A 20,755-nucleotide genomic window follows, 5' to 3' on the forward strand; every position below is an offset into this window, starting at 1 on the left:
TTTGGCGGCGGGCGGTCCCGGCCGGGGCTGCGGCCGGGGGGGGGGTGGGGGCGGGCGGGTCCCGGCCCCGCTGCTCCGTGCGCGGCGGCGGCGGCACCGGGAGCGGCACCGGGAGCGGCGGGGGCCCCGCAGCTGCGGCTCGTTGCGCTCCGCTCCGCCCGGTTCTTAACGGCGGAGCCGAACCCCCCTCCCGGGACACCGCATGTGAGCCGGGAGGGCAGCTCCGCACCGCGCACCGGCACCGCACGGCACCCGCTCCCCGCTCGGAGCTGCTGTTTCACTCGCCTTCACACCACCACCCCCCTCGGCCCCCCACTATGAGTAACCTCAATAAGGACACCGAGCACACCAACGGTGGAGGAAACGTCGAGGAGGAGGTGGGAGCTCGTGGGACGCGTTGGGGAACACGTTTTGGAGCGCCGAGAGCCGGGCGTCGGGGCTGGAGCACCGGGAGTGCTGCACGTCGGGGCTTCGGGGTCCCGGGAGCAGGGACCTGGAGCACCGAGGACCCTGCGTCCAGAGAATCGGGGCTGTTGGGGCTCTGGAGTACCGGAGACCCACCGGCATCAAGGCTCAGGAGCCCTAAGAACAGGGATGCAGAGCACTGCGGACCCGAGGGTTCCAGAGTCCTGAGAGCTGCAGCATTGAAGGCTTACGCTGTTGAGGCTCTGAAGCTGTGGGAGTGGTGACCCAAGGCACCGGGGCACCAGGGAGTTGGGACTTCTGAGGCTCTGGAACTCTGTTAGTGGGGACCCAGAGCAGTGGAGACTCGAGGCAGTGGGGCTGAGGAGCACTGAGGGTTTGGCTCCTTGGGGTTTGGAGCCCCAGGAGCTGTGACCTGGGATATCTGGGCTTCAGAGTATAGGTGATCAAGGGTGTGAAGGCTGCAGCACTGGAGACACAGTGTAAGTGAACGGTGTTGGGATGCTGATGCATCTTTGGGTTGTAGAGCTGAGGTCCAGCTGTAAGAACTGGAGGGCTGGGACGTTGGGGCTCCAGCACTGCAGCGCAGTGTGTGTTGGCTTTATCCAAGGCTGGAAGTATGACTACTGGCTGCAGTGTGGTGAGCCCTGGGTGATCTTGTAGTCTCCTGGGTCAAGGACCTCATTCCCTTGGAGTTGGAGCAACCAAGCTCTGACATCCAGATGCCAATATAGGTGACAGGGACAAATTTAAACTGTAGTGATGGCATCTGCACCAACAACCTAGCTGGGGCTGGTGGGGCTGTGTGCCACCCTAGCCACTATCCCCATCCTTTAGATGGCCATCATGAGACAGACCACATGATGGGAGGGCTCCTGAGCGTCCCTGTGTAGCGGCCCACGGAACCATCCCACAACCCTTGGGGTGGTGGTGGCGGTGCAGCAGGGTCACCCGCCCTCCTCCATCTTGGAGGAAAACGCAACGTTTTGCTGCAGTCTTCCACGCCTGGCCCTGGGGAGCAGGAGATGTTCAGCCCCCTCCCCTCGCCCTCCTCCAGCACGCCGTGCGCTCACACCGCCGCAACATGGCGCCCGGGCTGGCTGCCCGCCGCCCACCGGGGCCCTTTGGTCCCTGTGCGCCAGCTGCCTCGGGGCCAGCGTGTCCTCCATCCTGGGGACCTGGCTAATGGGGTGGAATGGGCGCGCAGGTGTTGGCCGCGGTGTTCCTTCCGCTGTGCTGAGCGAAGCTGAGGTGACGCGATGTCGCACCGCTGGGGACGTGTCCCACCTCGGTGGGTGGCGCTGGGAGGACAGCGTGTGCTGTTTTCTGGGTGCGGGGAGGCTTGGCACCAGGGGGTTCCATGGGCTGCGTGTGCGGGGCTGCGGCTGTGCGCTCCAATTATCTGCTGGCTGCGGTGGTGCTGCACCCTTACGGTGTTTGGGCAGTTTGGAGAGTGCGTCACCTCCAGTGTGATGCTCGCTACCTGGAAAATGGGGCTCAAGCTCTGTGCTGTGGGGCGCCGGACTGGCTGAGTGACAAGTGTCCCCTGCTCTGCACTGCATGCAGGGAGAGGGATGGCCCAGCCTATCCTCTTAGATGTGCTGCGTGGTGGTAGCTGGGGATGCTTGGAGGTGATTCTGGGACTGGTGGGATGTCCCCATCCTGACTGCTTGGGTTCCGTGGTGGTCCTCTGCAGGACCCCCCCACAGGGCTGTTTTACCCAGCTGAGCGGGAGCTGCGCTTCTCTGCTGAGGATCCTGATGGTGGTGGGGGGGACCGGGAATGACCTCACATTCAGGGGACTTCGCCACATCCAAGCCAACCCAAATTCAAACTCTCATCCAGAGCTCCCATTGCTGCGTGTCAATTCACTCCCCATTAGCAGTAATTACGTTTAATTACTGAACTGAACCGTTCAACCCCAATGCAAGCAGGAAGGGGTATGGCGCTGGGGTATCTTCCTAAGCTGCACAGAGAATAACACCAGATCCTGGAGCTGTAAACACCTTTTCTGCTTTTCACCTTCCTCCATGAGCCTACTTTGCTGCTTCCCTGAAGGGCACTGCGTGCCCCAGATATGGCGATGCAAAGCTCCCATATTGAGCCTTTCCCTTTATCTAATCTTCAAGCCCCCACATCTCGCAGCCCCTTCCTGCCCGGTGACATGCTGAGCACAGGAATGCCTCTTACTCCTCTCTGGGTCGCTAATGGGAATGTTAAACAAACAGGGCCGACTGTCAGCCCCTGCTGTTCCTCACCAGACACCTCCCCAAAGCCGATCCCTCCCCACTTCTGCTATCTTCTGTTTAGTTTTCCAGGCAGCTGCCGATCTGCACGACAGCACCCATCCCGAGGGGCACTGCTGGGTGCTGTGCGCTCTCCTTGCTTTCTCCAGCAGCCCAAGGAGCTTGCTTGCTTACCATGCATCTTGTTGTTCCGTCCCATTGATGCAGAGGTGTTGCTCCTGCTCTGTTTGGGATTTGGAAGCCTGATGTTAAACCTTCCTCCCCCAGGAGGACACTGGAAAGGTCCTGGGAACTGCTGTGTTCCCAGGCTTCCTCTATCAATGGGGCTGCTCTTACCAGGGGGATGGGATGTGGGAGTCTGTCTCCTGGTGGCCCCTGGAAGCCTATGGAATGGCTTCCTTCTCCTTCTTTGCTTATTCAAATCTACGTTTCTTAGACTCCAATATGAATTGCTTTGAGCATCAGTATTCCAGCTGGTCTCCATGACATAAGAACTGTTATTCCTTCTGCCTGCTGATCTAGTAAACAAGACGTGGCTTCGGAACTGAGTTTCTTTCCTTGGCTAGCCACAGGAGCTATAGAACAGAGCTTTCTGTGATGGAAAATGGTTTTAAGTGGTGCATGGTAAAGCTCTGAAGGGCCCAAATCTAAGGCTTCCTTGCCAAGATGGGCAAAATAGGAAGGATGCTCCTAGAGCATCTGGAATGCAGCTCTGAGAGCTCCCGGCATTGTTAGGGGAATTGGCATTGCATGAAGCCAAGTGTGACTCTTTGGATCTGGTAGAGAAAGCTTTTGGAGCAAGAAGATATTTTTGGGATTGTAGGTCTTGGCCATGTTAGACTTTGGGTCGTGAAGATTGAGTGGTGAGATCACGGAGCTTCTGCCTGTCCTGGCCCTGAGTGCCCAGAATAAAGGCTTCAGCTCAAAGCCTTATCAGGGTGTGAGAGTGCTTGGCACCTTCTCTGCAGGAGCACTATGCCCTGACTGGGAGCAAGGAGCCTTTTCCTGTCTGGGTATTGACCTCTGCTGCATGCCCTATAGGCGCAGATGCTGTCACTGTGAACACAGAGGCATGGTGTAGGTGTGAGACCTTAGCTTGCCTTTGTGGGTCAAAGCTGTTGTTCTGGGAGCTTGGCTCCCCATGCTCTCCTTGGGAGGATGATGGGCTTGCATCTGCCCTGCCCCTATCCTCTGGGCTGTATTGTGTGCGTGGGGTCTTGTGGGGAAGAGCCCTGTGTAGTGCAGAGGGGAATCAGGACTTGGTGCTGCTTAAAGTTGGCGTTAGGGTCTGTTTTCTGTGTAGCACTGTGCTGTAGTTCTGTCTTGCCAGGAACTGGTCTAATGCAATGGTGGTTCAGTCTTGCGGTTGCCTTGGCATCCTACCAGCATCCCCAAAGGTGTGATTTGAAGTGACACTCGTAACTAGTGTTACAGCAGAGAACTGCTGCAAACTTTCAGCTTGCCATTGCCTGGCTCGTGACATTGGATGCAGATGAGGACCCAAGAGGATGGCATACCTGGGGAGGGTTCTGCAGCCAAACCCACATCCTGTGCTCAGGGCAGAAATGGTAGGTGGGAGCTCATCTCCCACCAGAGCAACTGCTGTGAAGCTGCCCCCCGGGATAAAAACTAGCAGAGCTTCCTCTGCCCCAACCACGTCCTATTCTTGGGTGCTGCCCTGTTGTGCCAGGGCTTATCGGCCCCCATGTGCTTCCTGCTGCTCCAGGCAGCTGCTGCTACCTCGCCCTCCTCCCCCCTTTGCTCGAGCTCCTTCCTGCCCCGACCACAGGAGCAAAAGCCCTGTAGGCCATCTGGAGTGGCCCCATTGGGTTTTTTAGCTCCGGCAGTGGCATTCCCGAGCCTTTCCTTCTCTGCATTTTGCACGCTTGGCTCCCCGCCTTTCCCATCCATGCCTTATAAGTCCCGGCTCCCGGGGCTGCCTGCAGCCTTGCTGCATTCCAGCAGCCTCGTGTCAAGTGGCTGCATCCCGAGAGCTCTGATCTTTGGGGTGCCCAAGCAGAGCATATAGGTGGGATGTGTTCCTGTGGGAGCAGCTGTGGGGGCTGCGGCGTGGTGGGACCCTTTGGGGACGGGTAGAGAACCTGGCTGTGTGGAGCAGGGACTGCCTTTGGGACCTGACTGACTCTATGGGGTCTCAGCTTTGTGAGAACAGGGGAGTAGAAAATGGATGTCAAAGCTGCGTCCTACAGAAGGGGAGGCTGTGCCTTGCTCTCTTGTGGGAGGATTCAGAGTAGACAGATTTTGTCTCTCTTGACGAAAGCCTGGAGACCTCCCAGAGCAGCCTCGCAGGAGATGTGTGCTTGTGCCTTTGCATTTTTGACATAACTTGACCCTTGCTGGGCTGCAGGGCAGTATCTATGTGTTCTTAAGACTCCCCTTCAAGCTTATACGAAACAAATGTGACCAGGAGATGTGGACCTGAAGCTTTGGTGCTGAGAACCTGGCTGTGCTCACACCAGATATCTCTTCTGGGGCGCAGCAGTGTAAGAAAGGCTTCAGAGCCACTGAGGATCTCAGCACTAATGGCTTCGTCCTTGTCCCTCCCTGCTTCTGCGTGGGAAGCTATGCTGGGATCCTCCCTCTTCAAGCGATGGCCTAGACGGTCCTGTCCGTCCTGGCACAAATCCTGTTTTCCATGGCTCTCCTCCATCTCTGCCGGGTGTTTGCACCAGGGACATCCCCAGAGGGGGCTGGGACAGGGAAGGGAATACATACATCTATATACCTTTTTTTCCCTTGTCTTGTGGCTTTTCTAGTTGCCTCTGTGGGGAAGCTGAATGTTGAAGTGGATCTGATGCTGAGTGGCAGAGAATTGAAGTGGGGCAAATTGACGAAGGCAGGAAGGTGGAGATCCTGGTGGCCTCTTGAAGGGTTTAAGGTTCTTGGAGAGCCCTGTGGAAGTTACCCCACTAGAAGATGCTTTTCCAGACCCCTTACTGTTTCTCCTCTGTAATTGCACTTTTTGTATGTAGGAGGTTGGCCTAAGGTCCCACCTCCTCCCCTAACAAGGTCTTCTGAGCCAGGACCTTCCTTAGTCTCTCGTGATCCTTGGGCACATACATTTTGGAGATTCTAGCTGGTGGCACTGGGGATTGCCCAGGCTTTCTTGGGTTGATGCCCATCCTTGCCAACTGCTGTGGGTTGTCTGGAATCCCCATTTCTCAATCTGTGTGTTGTGACAAACTGTACCTGGAGGCCACGGGGAGCTTTTAAGCTTTGGAATAATGTATCCTGTTCCTGTCCAGATGAGGACAGCATTAGGGGCTTGTTCCCTCTGACAAAGAGCTTTCCTGGGCACCTGCACTGCTCTGATCAGGCTGTTGTAAGGGCTTTGGGTAGCCGACTTTCTCCCTCCCCAAGCAATGGCAATGTCCTCCATTCTGTCATGCCTGTCGCAAGGACTTACTGAGCTGCACATCACGGGACCATTTAGAGACCCAACAGGGATGCAGATTTCTATCTGCTTGGAAGAAACATCCATTTCTGGGGCCTGAGCGCACTCAAATCCTGAAATATTGAAAAGGGATGGTGCTTTCACGTGGCTCAGGCACATGTGCCATTGCACTCCATGCAACATTTCCCTGCAAGAAATGGCCGTGTGTCTTCTGGGAATGCACAGCAGCCGCTTCGTATAGCCCATGCTGAAGCCTGAAGTTGTCAAGGTGCTGGCTTCTGGCTGCCACTGCTCGCTCAGCTCGGGCATAAGATGGTTCTGGAGTGGTGTGCTGTGGCACCAAACGAGTTGCTGGGCTTGGTGGGGAGGATGTGAGGAGAGAATAAGGATGCTCAGTGGTTGTATCCCATATACGCTGGCCTAGAGAAGGGCTCTGCATCCTAAATGGGGTGGCAGCAGCCCACTGTGGTGCCTGCTGAGTGCTGGTGGCCCTTGATCCCTCCTCATGAAGGGAATGAGGGGCAGAGCATCCAAGAATTTGTGATTTATGCCCATCCTATAGGGTTTAAGGTACCCCCTGAGCTGATGTGAAAAATCTCTCTGAACTGAGAGAGGGACATGAGGGGAGGACACGTTCCCTATTGGAAAGCAACAGAAACATTGCGTTTCTTCTCACTTGAGTGGGAAGAGAGCTTTAAAGAGGCATCAGGTGCAGCCTGCTTCTTCTGAGGAAGGGGAGATGCCCAGGCAAGGCAAGTGTGGGTTCAGAATGCTTATGCCATGGAAGTGTGATAGGGATGTAAACTCCAGGCTGGAAGTAGGCCAGGAGATGGGCTCTGTGCTCCTGGTCCTGCTGGGTGTCCTTCCTAGATGTGTCTGGTATGATTTGGTGCCAGCAGGCATTTGGGTGTTCGTGCTGTCCTTCTCTACTTCCAGTGTTCCACAGGCATGTTTGAGATTGCTTCAACGGGAGGCGTGCCCAGGTGACTTGAAAGCAATGAACAAAGATTTCCATCTTGTTTCTAGAGCCTTTTTTTCTGTCTTGCCATGCTTCTCATTCCTGGTGAAGCTGAGCTCGTTTTCTCCCAGTCCTTTTCAATGATGACTAGTGCCTTGGTGACCTCTGTAGCACATAACTTCCCATTCTAGCTCTATGCTGACTTACAGGAAATCTTGGCAGCTTCATCACTCTGCTTCCTATGGAAATAGGCTGGCAGCCAGCATCTCCCAGTGCAGGGAGAAGGTGGCTGTGATGGTCTTGCTGCTCAGCAGCGTTCTTCCCAGCCTTTACCACTGGTCCATATTCCTGGCTATTTATGTGCATTCTACCACTGTCTGTTGAAGTCATCTTCTGTTGTGTTTGTGCTTCTACAAAGGCATTTGGATTTGTTTTATGAGTTCTACAGCTTGGAAGAGCAGTCGCATCCTTGGACTTGGTGTAGTGCGGTTTGAGAGTGACTTCCAAAGAGTGCTAGGGAGGGAGCTGGGCTGGACCCCAAATTATTCTCCTGGGGCTTCTGAAGTCAAAGATACTTGTGTAGTTATGAGGCGGCACTGAAAGTTGAGGGCTTTCTTTTGATTTAGTGGCTGAATTGAGGCACCAGGATGGGCTAGGGGTAAGACATCTAGTGATCAAGCACTTGATATCTCTAGAAGGAGTTAGAGAGACAGCTGAGGTTGTTTCTTCTGGAACCGTGATGTGTCAAACTTTCCTTTAGTGCTTTTGACAGCATACGGTCGTCTAGCAGACCTCAAGCCTTTGGCATCGAGGTCTGTTAAAAGACTGTGGGGCTGCTATCCATACCCTATTCAACCCAAGATCTTCTCCTGGAGCCTGAATCTTTTGTGAAGGTCTAAATCCCACTGTGGGAAGTAGAAAAGGCCTGCCTGCACCTTGTCCAGGACAGTGCTGCTCTAACACAGGGAAGTGTTAGTGCCTGCAAAGCCACCATTGGTGCAGGATGTCCTAATCCCATTGCACCTTGCTTCTAAACTGCGCTCTGTGTTCCTCCTGCAGTACTAAATATCTCCTTTCAGTAGACCTCGTTGACCTCTTTCCTAGGTACGGACACTGTTTGTCAGTGGCCTTCCTGTGGACATCAAACCCAGAGAGCTCTACCTACTCTTCCGACCATTCAAGGTAAGGAAGTCTTCGTGTTTTGTCTTTAGTGGAAAGGATGCTATCTTGTGGCAGGAAGCAAGAATGAAGTGAGGAGCTAAGCCTTCTGTTAAAGCTTTGGGGAACCTGGGAGGTCCGGTCCTAAATGTCCTGGAAGTCTTTCTGTGGTCTGCAGCATGTGTTGAGAGGAGGCTGGCTTTAAGCGTTTAGGTAAGCTCGATGTACCTGGGCTAGGACACACGTACTGATCAAATAATGTGGTACACATAAGTCAACCTGCTGTTGCTTCCATCTAGCCGTGGTGTAGAAAGAGGGTATGGGTGGCTCATCAAAATGAGCCTCTTCCCAAGAGCCCTTGTGTTCCCTACTGGAGCAGGATGCTCATCTTTTAATAGCTTGGCCAAGAGCTGGATTTCTTCCCAGAGAGGCAGAATAGGCTAGTTGAGATGAGATGCCTTCTCTGCTTTGTGACTGTCTTCTCTTTCGGTGGGAAAGAGTGAACTGGCACCCTTGGAGATGGGTTAATAGATCTCCCTCTGCAAAGCCTGTCTCGTGTAGGGTTTGGTGCTGCAGGAGCTCCTGGAGCTGTTGCAGCATGGCCAAATTTTAGCTTGGCTCCTTCAAGAACCTGACACTGTCTTGCTTTCTTCTCTTCTCAGGGTTATGAAGGGTCACTGATCAAGCTAACATCGAAGCAGGTACCTCCTTTTCCTAGAGTTTGGGTATTTCTCTTTTCTGCTTGATGGGAACTGGGGACAGATGCCATTTCACTGTGTGTGGCATCACGTAGGCAGCTGGGTTCTGCTCGTTGTCCCTGTCCTGGTGGCTGGAAGGCTCAGTGTATGCTGGATGTCTCCTTATTTCCTGAGACTGGCCGGGGGTCATGGGTGCTGGATGAGAACAGGTCCTTCAGCCCTGCACCAGGGGTCCCTGGTCCTATTCTAGCAGCAGCTCTGCTTGAGGGTGAGCAGCAGCTTTGCCAGAGGCTGCCAGGGTGAGAAGTGCCTGCTATGTAGGGATGAGAAAACTTTGTGCTGGGAGAGGACAGAGCAGGAGTTAACGATCCAAGGCCCTTCAAGCTCTGCTTCAAAGGTTCAATACAACTTTGCTTGGCCTCTTCTGCTTGCTGTAAGCTATCTGGGATAGAAAGGGTGGCAGGGTAGGTAGTGGATCTGAAAGATATTTCCAAACTGAAATCAGTGTTGTTTCTTGTAGCCGGTTGGTTTTGTGACCTTTGACAGCCGAGCTGGTGCTGAAGCAGCAAAGAATGCCTTAAATGTGAGTACTGGAGGTACTGGGAGGGCTGGGGGCCATACACACTGCTGTCACTTGGTCTGGAGCACGAGTGATACTTGGCTTGTCCCTAGTGTAGGAAGAGCCAAGGAGTCCCAGCTGTGCCCTCAAATGTGGTAGTTAACTGGTCATGCAATTTCCCAGAAGCCAAGTGGGAGAGCTGGTCATATTTAAGGGTGCCATTAGTCTGGGTAAGTCCTTGTCCTGGCCTCTGACCTGCTAGGAGCTCTGCTGCCAGATGGAACCTGCTCCAGGAAGGTGCAATGTAGGGGAAGCAGCCTTCCCATGCTGCTGCTTCTGTGGCCAGAGCTGTCTGGTACAGGCAACAGAATACATCTGCAGCTCTTCTGATCTGCTGCAGAGCTCCCCTTGAGTCTCAAGGTGTGTGCTTATCCAACCCCGGCTGGTACAGGTGTAGAAGCACCACAGATAGGAAGCTCCAGAGCAGACAGGGCATCTTAGCTCCAGCAGATGGATATTTCCTGACTACTGCCAATAGCTGTCAGTGCTTTGCTGGCTGGGGAACTGCACATAAAGAGCAAAGCTATGTCCCTTAACGTGGAAGCAGTGGGTCCTAGGTCAGCGAAGTAGGGAAATGCAAGCATGAGGTGACAAACTGGGTATGTGACTGCAGGGTGATGGCCCTTGTTCCGCTGTTGGGCACTGTTACATGAATAGCTGCAGGCAGTGCAGTGGGATGGGAAACCTCTCTGAGAGACTCCTTTGCTTTCTTCTGTCACAGGGCATCCGCTTTGACCCAGAGAACCCTCAGACCTTGCGGTTAGAGTTTGCTAAAGCCAACACAAAGATGGCCAAGAGCAAGCTGATGGCCACACCAAACCCCACCAATATCCACCCTGCCCTGGGCGCACACTTCATTGCACGGGACCCCTGTGAGTATGCTGGGATGCAGCTTGAGGGCCAGCCTGGGAGGTACCTGGCACTGGGAATGCTGGTGGCAGGGCTTGGTGCAGCTGAGCCTAGAGCCAGGGTGGGAAGGAGAGCTGTGTCTTCTGGCTGATATCTGCCAGTGGGTTGGGGTTGCAGGAGAACAGCAGGCATCTGCTAAGGCTTCTGGCCGACTCTGGAAGTGTGGAGGAGGTGGAGTGGTACCACTAAGGGCTTTAAATCATCTCTAGACGCAAAGCGAGAAGGGGCAGTGCTGTGCCGTGCAGCCTTGGCACGCTTTGGTGGTGTTCATCTTAAGCCTCAGAGTTTTAACTTGGAGCTGGAAATGCGGAGCCCGTCCCTGAAAGCAGGCAGTTGGTCCAGCTCTGAGCTGGCTGTCCCCTTGTCTCTTTGTCCAGATGACCTGACTGGAGCGGCTCTAATCCCGGCATCCCCAGAAGCATGGGCTCCCTACCCACTGTACACCACGGAGCTCACCCCTGCCATCCCCCATGCCGCCTTCACGTACCCAGCGGCTGCTGCTGCGGCCGCTGCTCTTCACGCTCAGGTGAGTCTCTCCCTTTGGCTCCTGCCGAGAGAGAGCCGCTCTCTCCTTCCCCTGGTGCTTCTTCCCTCGGGTCTCTGCTCTGCTGGTTCTCCCCTGGCCTCTGCACCTTGCTCCTGGCAGAGCTCTTCCTGCTGCTCCAGGCCCTGCACGGGCTGCAGGGCGAGTGGTGGAGCTGCTGAGTATGGAATAAATGGGAGACATGGATGCAATTAGAGCTCTGCTGCTCCCCCACCCTGCAGGCCCAGCTTTTCTCTTGGGCTGGGGGAAGGGAAGGGTTGAGGTGAGCGCTCAGTTTTTGTCTGGCGTTGGTCCCCATTGCCAGAGAAGCTTCTTGTGTGTCTACGGGGAGGATGTGCTACGTGCCAGCAAGCATAACTATGAAACATCCTCCTTGAAGCAAAGGTGTGGGACCCTGTGGGTGCAGTGCAGCCACTTGCCATAGGCTATGGAGGTGCTGGTGATGCATACTGCTGCCTGCTGTCGCAGGGGCTGTGCTCCCTGACAGCTGGAGGCATAAGGATACCTCTGCTCATCTGATACTGGAATCATAGTACATGAAAGCATGATTTTCTTCTGAGGCCACCCACCCCTGCTAAGCATAACCACCTCCAAAATGGCAGAAATGCAAAAAGAAAGCTAAATACAGGTTAGGCCTGAATTCCATGTGAAGGTGCTTGTTTTGGAGCACTTGTGTAGGAGAACCTACCCTGCTTGATGTCACCAAGGGCTCTGCCTGTTTCAGTCTCTGTTCCCATAGTAGTGCTGGGGGCCAGTGCAGTGGGGCTCTGGGCTTTGTTCCCAGAGCATCAGGACTTAACTGCTTGGCTCTGCTTTTCCCTGCTTAGCCTGGGAGGAAGAAGAGCAATGTCCCATCACCTTACCCACCTGGCTAACAGCTGAGTTGGCCCTTCAGCCTCTTCTTGCTCCTGCAAGTGTTTTGACCATAGCTGAATGGCTTCAAGCCAAGCTTGTGTGCAGATGCAATGTGAAGGAGACGCAAGCTCCTTGCCTGCACAGACTTGTCCTCTGCTGCTTTTGTTCTGCTGGTGACCTAGCATTGGGCTGATGCTCCTGCAGGGTAGGCAAGAGGCATGTGGGGCTCAGGACAGGCTCAGCCTGGTGTTCTAGATATGCTGACCCTTCACTGGGTTGCTTCCAGTTTGGGAGTTGTGTAATGTTCTCCAGAAGTGCCCACAGCTACAGGAGCATCTGACTGTGCGCCTGGGCAGCCCAGGAGGGCAGATTCTGTCCTTCCCTTGTGTAGGGTGGTGGAGCCAAGGGCTGTTGCTGCCCCTAGTAGTAAGAACCAGGAATGCCCTCTCCATCCTGGCTGGCACTGCTGAGGAGTGTGGAACCATTACTACTGTGGTTCCTTCGAGGATGATCATCAGTGACTGTACAGGGACCCAGAGCAGCAGGGTCAGACACCAGGACTTTATGTTGTGTAGTGTGGACAGAGGCAAAACTGCTCTCCCAGAATAAAGGAAGCCTTCAGTCAGATTCTCTCCATCTGGGTTTTTAGTTTAAACCTTCCAGCTGGCAAACTACTTGTGCTGGACAGGCAGCTTAACTCTGAGGACTCGAATCCTGGAGAGAAACTCTGGCTCCAGGGAGATACTGGGAGGACATGGGATGCCCTGCCCAAGCAAGTCCCTAATGCATGATGTTCCCATAAGGCCTGGGGAGTCAGTGTGTCCCTTCTGAGCTGTGGCTATGATGAAGAAGAGTGGCTGGGCTGGCTGAGCAGTTACAGCTGCTCCTTGCTGCACTGTGCTTGAGGTTGGCGGTGATCTCACAGGGGGACATTCTGGTGCAGCATACATCACCAATAAAGTTTTATGGGGTTAAACATTACTTAAGTTGGCTGCTTGGAGCTGCCTGATCTCTAGGCTGGAGCCCTTTTCCTTGCAGAGCTGAGGCAGGGTGGAGTTAAGGCAGTGCGAGGTGACTTTTGCTCTCAAACAGGGCTAGAAGCTGTAACCTTGGTTTTGGTGTGCTGAGCCCTTGTTCTCACTGGTAGGGCTTGGTGGTGGTGGACACGCGAGCTGTTCTCTAGGAGCGGTAGCTCCTCCTCCTGGGATTCCTCTTGGCTGGAGGATGTTTATGGGGATGGCTGGAGCAGCTCCATGAGCCATCAGCACTGCAGGGAGCACGTAGTTGGAGGCAGCAGCTGAACAGAGAGCTTGGTGCAAAAGGTTAAAACTTGAAGCACTCATAGTCTCAAGCCCTGTGTTCAAGCCTGGTAGAAAGTAGGTGAGTAGGTGCCTGTCGTGCCAGAGGGCTGGCAGGAGATGGCAGGAGGCTGGTCTGGCCTCGGCTCATTTGCCAGGAGCTCTCAGTGAGCCGCTTGCAGAAGAGCAGGATGACTGCTGTTCCGGCACTGCTGAGCTGCTGTGCCATGGAGATGGGGTCCCTCCAGGCACCAGGCTGCCGTAGGTGTGACTGTGACCTGAGCCAGCACTGCTAAAAGCCTCTACGTATGGGGATTCCACTGACTTTAAGACTGTCCCCTGTGCCTTCCCTCCCTCCCACCCTCTCTCAAATCCCTCCTTTGATGTCCCTAGTGAACTCCAGCCATGATGCCAGCGCAGGCTAGCCCTGAAGCTCAGAGCTGTCCCTGGAGATGGGACACCCTAGTGATGCCTTATTGCAGCTAGTGGAGTGGCTGTGCTACAGCTCCATTCCTAGAAGTGTTAAGCATGACGGCAGCCCCGTTTGGAAAGACTGGTAAGGTAACCATCTATCCTCCAAGATGCACCATGGGATTTGCAAGCTTCTGCCCATCTCTGTAGCCCATATTTCCTTGCCCACCCAGTGCATGGGCCTCACGCTACCCACCCACCAGAGCCTGGGGAATGAGATACCAGGCTTTCTTTCTAACCCACATCTCCAACTTGGCAGCACATGACATGGCGCACACAGCATGGCACCATCTTACATCAACTCCTCCCAGCTGAGCCAGGCTTGGCCAGGTCCTGCTGGTGGGAGGGGAGCAGCCCGGTTGAGCTGGGGCAGGGATGACCCTGCCACTTGGTGTGACAGAAACCTGGTTTCTCCCCATCCACAACCTTTTAAGGGCGACCAGAGATACACCTTGACCTCACTCCTAGCACACAATGGGGGAGGTGAGTGACGTGATAGCGATTAGCACACAACTAAATTCTACTGGGCACCTTTAGACAACAGCACTTGGCGGTCACTTTATTCCAGAATTGCATATCGGGACAGACCCTGCCCTTAGTCTTGGGTCTAAACTCACCTCTTTCTCTCCAGTTACTGGAAATGGAGCAAGTTCCTGCCTGGAGCTTGTCTTCTCTTTGCAGCCTGAAACCACAGCCAGGCTGCGGCTCTTGAGAGCTGTACAGAAGGGCATCTGACTGGGGATGGAAGGGAGCAGTGCAGGAGACCGGGAGGATGGGAAAAGGGAATGTGGGAGAATGGTTGCTATGTTTAGCTCTAAGTGAAGGAATTGAGTCCAGGATCGCTGCTTCTTGTGGTGGGTAGTGATACTGGGGAGAGCAGTCATCCAAGATGGGGGCCCAGGTCTGCCTTTGTCCTTGGAAGACTCTGGGGTGCACAGATGTGCTGAGTTGGGAAGAGGGGGAATTGGTACAGAGATGGAAACCAGGGTGCAGTTTGTCTTGAGCCCTTTAGACCCAACGAAATGTTTCAGCTAGCATCTGTGTGATTGTGTTGGACTGCACTGTGCTTCTGCTGTGAAACCACGTGTTCTGGAGCATCTCTAAGCCAGGCTTTGGGTGTGCTGTAGGAGACAATGGGGCTCCTATCATGCTATCAGTGCACCTCTGTAAAGAGATGCTTCCAAGATGGCTCTGCAACCCTGAGGGCTGGACTTTCTTTGGGAATTGGGTAGACGAGTGGATGAAACTGGTGGTAGTCACTATATGGTACGTGGAGGAGACCAGGCTGAGTAGCCAGGACCTAGAAGGCTGTGGCTGATGCTCCCAAGGCAGGGAGCAGATCATGGAATGGAAGCTTCCAGCTGCCCATCTTGGTGGGTTGGCTGCCCAAGGTGCCCCCACAGTCTCCAGGCTGTTGCCAACAGTAGAAACATGGTTTGGAGGAGCATCCTTCAGTGGGGGTGGTGAGGGCAGGATTCTGAATCTGGGATCAGCCCAAGGGAGTGGAAGGAGCAATCAAGCTCTGCTTCATGGCAAAGGCCAGCAGGACTGAAAGGCTTCCCAACACCAAGCTGAGGCAGAGCCCATCGATGGAAGGGGAGGTCAGTGCTCTGCCTAATTCTCCAACTTTTCCTTCTGGTAAGCTGCGTGAGCTTGTTTGAGACAGGCTGGATGTCTCTGAGCTGTGGAGTGGCTGGGCATAAGGCTGGTGCCTACAGCTGTGACCTGCTGCTGGCCCTAAATAACTGGGAGTGCAGGGTGAGCTCAGATGCTGTGTTGCTCTTCGAGACCCTGCCTCCTGTTGGGATGCTGCTGTTTGCTGGGGTGGGATCATCTGGGTGCCACTAACCTGGTAATCTTGGAGCAGTGGACAGCCCAATGACCTGTAGGGCCATGAGGATCCTGCTTCGGTGTAGCACTGAGTTTTGGCACAGCCTTGGGGTCCCCTCTGCAAGATCTCCTGCACTTCACATTGTGGTGGCTGATGGACTTTCCTGGGGTGGGTGGCTGGAAACAGCAGAAAACAGCAGAAACGGCTGGAAACTGTGTGTGTTGTTTTGTAACTTGTTGCCTGTTCACTGGGGCTGTCACATAGGACTCATCAGGATTTTTTCAGGGCATATGTCCTTAAATGTGTGAAGCATTCTCCAAGACTTCCATGGCTGTGGTGTTCGCCCAAGCTCCAGTGGCTTAGTGCTGGCACAGGCTGACCAAGGCAGGCTCTCCCCGAGCGAGCTATTTCTTTTTAGCAGAAAAAAAACAGATGTGAGATGCTCTCTGTTCCTTGGGAGCACCCATTCTCCCAGCATCACTGGATGAGTGACTTGGACCAAGATGCCATCAGCAGTGACTTCCCAACCTGCAAGCTGAGGTCTGTGAGCTGCCTCGAAGCTGAGTGGTTCAAGGCACTGGATGCTTCCCGAAGTCCTCCTTCTGAGCAATAGGAATGGATCCTATCTTCTTCTGCATGCTTACAGCATAGGATGTGCTGCTTTCTAGCTGGCTAGGGAGTGCTTGCTTCAACTCCACTGAGATTTCCTTGGTGCTGGGCTGAGCTATTTAGGTCTTGCACATTGTGCAAGGGTTTGCCTGTTTGCCTCCTCAGCTCAGGGCCCTGGAAGCAGGAGGTGTGAGTGAGATGCCTGCTGCTGGGACTGGGAACAGGTATCTGGAGAGTGCTGCTGGGTGATGGTAGTGCTTGTGGTGTGCCTTCCTGACTGACCTTTGCTGCTGTGGGTCAGCTGCCATCTGCTGTGTTTCCAGCTTTGGAACATGCTGCTGGGGTCTTACCGGCTCCCAGAAACACAAGGAAGGGCTGATTTGTCCTGTCCTGTGTAGGGAGGGCTTTCTGACAGCAGGGAGGTGACAGGACTTCCATAGGGAAGGCAAGCAAGAGAAATGCAAGTTGACATCAGACTCCTTTCCAGCTGTGAGCTAATACAGCTCCAGAAGCAATGGTGTGTCTTCCAGTAAAAGCCTCTCTTGCTCTGCTTTCCCATCCCAGTTTTGGATAGCCCCGTCCACTCTTTCTCAGCTCCCATCCTTGATGGCTGTATTGGCAGGACCTGCTGCCTTGAGGCCCACTGGAGACAGCCCTGCAGATCCTCTTGCCTAGCTGCATTCCTTCCAGGCAGCTCCAAGAGCAATCTGCTTCCAGTGCCTGGGATAAGCAAGGCATTTTGAGGGATGTTAAGATAATAATAGAAACTGGCACTGTCAAAGGCTCTGTTTTCTTAAAGAGCATGTCATCTTGGCTAGATGATCCCATTCTTCAGAAGGAGGATGGGATTTCTGTTGGCTAACAAAGGTGCTAGAAGCTTTGGAGTGCGCATCTGGGGCAGGAGGTGGCTCCTGAGGAAAGCAGAGATGAGCCTGCAGGTTTGGGGACATGGCTGGAGGCTGGGCTGGGTGTATGTGCCCCACTGCCTTGCTGCTCACGCCAAGGGCCGGGTGCGTGGGATGGCGGCCGCTGCTGGGTTAAGTGCGTGGCCTTGTGAAGGAAGGGGGAGTTTCCTGTTGCTTCAGGGCAGGAGGAAACTGCTTCCAGCTGTCGAGGGGAGGAGTGCTGGATGGGGAGATGTGGCTGTGCTGAGCAAGCACCTCCCAGCTGTAGGGTTTGGATAGCTGGGATCCAGCAGCTCTGCATAGCTGATGGAACTGGCAGGGTTCTCCCTTGGGAAGCATCACAAGAAGAATCTCAGCTCTCCCGCTCTGCCTTGGGGCTGTTCAGTTTCTGGCTTCCCAGGTCTTGTGCTGGTGGAAGGAGGATGCGGCTGTCACAGGCAGCTGTGTTTTCTGGGAGGTGTGACCTTGGTGTCCTTTCCTGGCAGGAGGCTGCTGTCTCAAGGTCCTGGCACTTGCTGTCTGTGTTTTCATTATGAAGCCTCTGGCCTTTCTATCAGGTGACAGACCTCTCCTTCTTCCAGGGGCAGAGGAAGTAGGGTTAGAACAGGGATGTGTCTAGCTTGGAGTACAGTGCTGAGGCCATCACTGGTTCTCACTAAATGAGTCTTCAGCTCTGTCTCCTCTGAAGACCTGTGGATGTCCTGTGGAGGTCTTGTGCACTAGTACAGGACTGCTGGATGACTTTGCAGCAGGACTGCTGCTGCACAACCCAGTGTACTATAGAGCAGTGTGAAGGTGCTTAGAGAACAGCCGTCCATTGTTCCCTGGCATTGCCTGCTGCTATCTTAACCCAGAGTGGCTTTCCTGGTGGCTTAAATTTGAAGGGACCAGAGAGTTCCAGCACTCTTCCATCACTGCTGTGGGCCCGCAGCCTTCTCTTGCCCAGGCTGAACACCCCCAGCTCCTCAGCCGTCTCCATAGCAGAGGTGCTGCAGCCCTGGCAGCATCTCCGTGCCTCCTCTGCCCCGCTCCAGCAGCTCCGCACCCTTCCTGTGCTGGGGGCCCCAGGCCTGGGCGCAGCACCGCAGCTGGGGCCTCAGAGGGCAGAGCAGAGGGGACGGTCCCCTCCCTGCCGCTGCCACCCCTCTGTTGGTGCGGCCCAGGATGCCGGTGGCTTTCCGGCCCCCAATGGACGCTGCTGCCTCGTCTGTGGCTTTCATCCACCAGAGCCACCGAGTTCTTCTCCGCAGCGCTGCTCTCGTGAGGCCTTCTCCCATCTGTGCTCACAGCTGGGATTGCCCCGACCCAAGTGCGGCACCCCGGCTTGGCCTTGTTGAACCTCCCTGGGTTCACGTGGTCCCGCTCTGTGAGCTCGCCCAGCTCCCTCTGGATGGCATCCCTTCCTCCTGTCGTATCCAGCGCAGCGCTCGGCTCAGTGCCATCAGCAAACTCAATGCCATCATCTGTGTTGCTGATGACGATGTGAACAGCAACAGTTCTGAGACAGACCCCTGGGGGACACAGCTCGTCACTAACTGGCTGCAACCATCCAACTTATTCCTTATCTGTTAAATAGGCTAGCCATCAAATCCATCTCTCTCCAACTTAGAGATGAGGACGTGGGGCAGGACCATGCCTAATGCCATGCACAAGTCTAGATAGATGGCATCCATTGCCTTCCCCTTGTCCACCAGTGATGTCTTGCCATCACAGAAGGCCGCCATCTGGGTCAGGTTTGACCTGCCCTTAGTGAAGCCTTGCTGGCTGTGTGGGATCACCTATTCTGCTTGCATGTGCCTTAACATTTCTTCCAGAAGGATTTGTTCCTTGACTTTCCTTGGCACAGAGGTGAAGCTCACTGGCATGTAGTTCCCCAGATCTTTAGTTCCCAAGATCTTTCTTCCTTCCTACCTTCCTCCCTTTCTTATAACTGGGAGTGATACTCTTATTCACTGGGGACTTCACCTGACGGCAGCAACTTCTCACATATGGAGAGCAACCTGGCACGTCTACTGCCTGCTTACAGCCTGTGGCAATGCCAGATGCTGATCATCGATGACATGACAGTAGTAGATAGCCACCTCCAAGTTGGATGAACCATGAAGCCTCTACTACCAAAGCATTCATTTTAGCAGCTGTGGCATTCTTCACTCCAGATGGGGCTTGCATTCAAAAAGACCTTGCCCATTGTCCCTATATAGGGCTTGCTTTGGTTATTATTCCTACGTCTGCTTGTTGGTTCCTTCCTTGTGGTAGAGCTGCGCTGGGCGGTAGAGGTGCTTGGGGAAGCCTCCAAGTCCTGCTGGCTCATAGCTCTGCCACTTGTCTCCATTGCATAGTTTGCCCAGAATCTCTTCTGATGGTTGTGTTAGTTTTTAAAAAAGCTCTTTGAGTCTTTTCTGTGTTGAAAGAGGTAGGTTTTACTTGAGTCAAGTGGAAGAGTTCTGGTTTAAGTGTGTTGGCTTGTGACATCTCTCTTGTTGGCCGAGGGCAGACTGGTCACCATCTAGCAGTGATGGCTGCCTGGTGTGAGCCTCCTCTGCCCTGTCTGAGCCTGAATGGAGGAAAAGCTGTAAATATGGGATATTTGGGAGAGTGTGAGTGTGACTGGGGGATTTGTCCCTTTCTGCACACCTCCAAAGTGACAAGCTTCACAAACAGCCTGGATGGTGTTGCTCAATGTATTGTAGTGAGCTGGGTGTGAATTTTGACGCTGTCTGCTGGTTATGGAACGGTACTTGGGATATTGAGACGAGCCCTGGGATGGGGAGCTAGCTCCCTTCAGGTGTGTGGGATCCTTTTGCCCTTCTTAAGGGAGGACCTGTCCTGGTGCCTGGTGAGCCTCAATCTGTCCGTGCACCAGTGCAGGGCTGGGTGGTGCCAGCACTTAGAGCACTACTTTGGGGTACATCCTGGTGCCTCCTTTCCAGTACTGGAGCCATCTCTGCTCACGGGTGGCCTAAAGGAGCTGGGCTCTGGTTGAAATAATCCTGGATCACAGACCTCTGGCGTGGCTTTCTTTTTTTCCAGATGCGCTGGTATCCTCCTTCTGAAGCTACCCAGCAAGGATGGAAGTCTCGTCAGTTTTGTTAGTTTGTTAGTAAGTAACTAATTACTCCTGGAGCCTTGTCTTGTCTGTCCTTGGGCTCCCTGAGCTCCTGCGGGGGGGCAGGACGGGATGTTACCCACCCCATACACCTCATGTAGGATAAAGTTGGCTTTGCTTGATGGGCAGCGGGATCAGATCCACCTCGGCGGGCACAGGGAGAGCGGGGCGGGCCACAGATCCTACCAGCCCTGCTCACCGTCCTCTTTTCCACAGCATCTCTCCTGGGCTCCTGTTCCTCCTTCCTGCCTCTCCGTGGAGGGACGTGCCAGGGATGATGGCTTCCACCTCTCGCTTTGGTTTGCGGCCAGCGGACGAAGCGCCCGGCCCCGGCGCGTCCCCCTCTGGACTGTGAAGCCGCCGCACGCCGCCTCCATCCCTCCGTCCCTCCATCCATCTGTCCATGCTGAGCTTCACCACCGGGCTGCGCCGACACCCGGCGAGGGCTCGGTCCCGAGCTCTGCTGAAGGAAATGAAAGGCAAATCGGGTTTTGCATGTTTTCTGGCATGAATTAAAACACTTAACTTGTGTATGTGTGAGTGTAAGTTTGTTTGTTCTAGCGTTTGTGTAACCGTTAGCAACAGGTCCTACGGACTGATCCATCGAGGTTTTCATCTTGCGTCGGTGAAGACTTGGCTCTGAGAAACACGAACTGTCCTTGCCTCACCCCTTCCCCACCTCCGCCCTCCCCCTTCCCAGTACGACCAGA

General features: G+C 54.5%; 1 protein-coding gene across 4 annotated transcripts; it reads left to right on the forward strand.

Moving 5' to 3' along the window:
* The first annotated feature begins 144 nt into the window (after nt 1-144).
* On the forward strand, nt 145-20,749 carry RBPMS2 (RNA binding protein, mRNA processing factor 2). 4 transcript variants are annotated; one of them, XR_006169874.1, is made up of 9 exons: nt 146-377; nt 8,147-8,224; nt 8,863-8,901; nt 9,419-9,481; nt 10,239-10,389; nt 10,804-10,952; nt 13,517-13,679; nt 19,970-20,039; nt 20,262-20,277. XR_006169874.1 is itself a non-coding variant. In XM_042824457.1 (8 exons), the coding sequence occupies exons 1-7, from the start codon at nt 318-320 to the stop codon at nt 20,030-20,032; spliced, it is 603 nt and encodes a 200-aa protein (XP_042680391.1). In that variant the 5' UTR covers nt 145-317; the 3' UTR covers nt 20,033-20,039; nt 20,262-20,749. The 4 variants fall into 4 exon arrangements, 2 of the variants coding, with proteins under 2 accessions (XP_042680391.1, XP_042680392.1); XM_042824457.1 differs by lacking the exon at nt 13,517-13,679 and having other exon boundaries at nt 145-377; nt 20,262-20,749; XR_006169875.1 differs by lacking the exon at nt 20,262-20,277 and having other exon boundaries at nt 13,517-13,684.
* The last annotated feature ends 6 nt before the right edge of the window (nt 20,750-20,755 follow it).

Source organism: Centrocercus urophasianus, unplaced genomic scaffold (genome assembly GCF_019232065.1).
Source record: "Centrocercus urophasianus isolate 14NV4802_14NV808 unplaced genomic scaffold, USGS_Curo_1.0 seq_23, whole genome shotgun sequence".
Taxonomy (NCBI): domain Eukaryota; kingdom Metazoa; phylum Chordata; class Aves; order Galliformes; family Phasianidae; genus Centrocercus; species Centrocercus urophasianus.

What these genes read in the sequence shown, in the direction of transcription:
- RBPMS2 (XM_042824457.1), top strand. Translation starts at nt 318, where the DNA reads ATGAGTAACCTCAATAAGGACACCGAGCACACCAACGGTGGAGGAAAC. An exon ending in CAGCAAAGAATGCCTTAAAT is followed by an intron (nt 9,482 to 10,238) that starts GTGAGTACTGGA and finishes CTTCTGTCACAG; the next exon opens with GGCATCCGCTTTGACCCAGA. An exon ending in CCGCTGCTCTTCACGCTCAG is followed by an intron (nt 10,953 to 19,969) that starts GTGAGTCTCTCC and finishes CTTTTTTTCCAG; the next exon opens with ATGCGCTGGTATCCTCCTTC.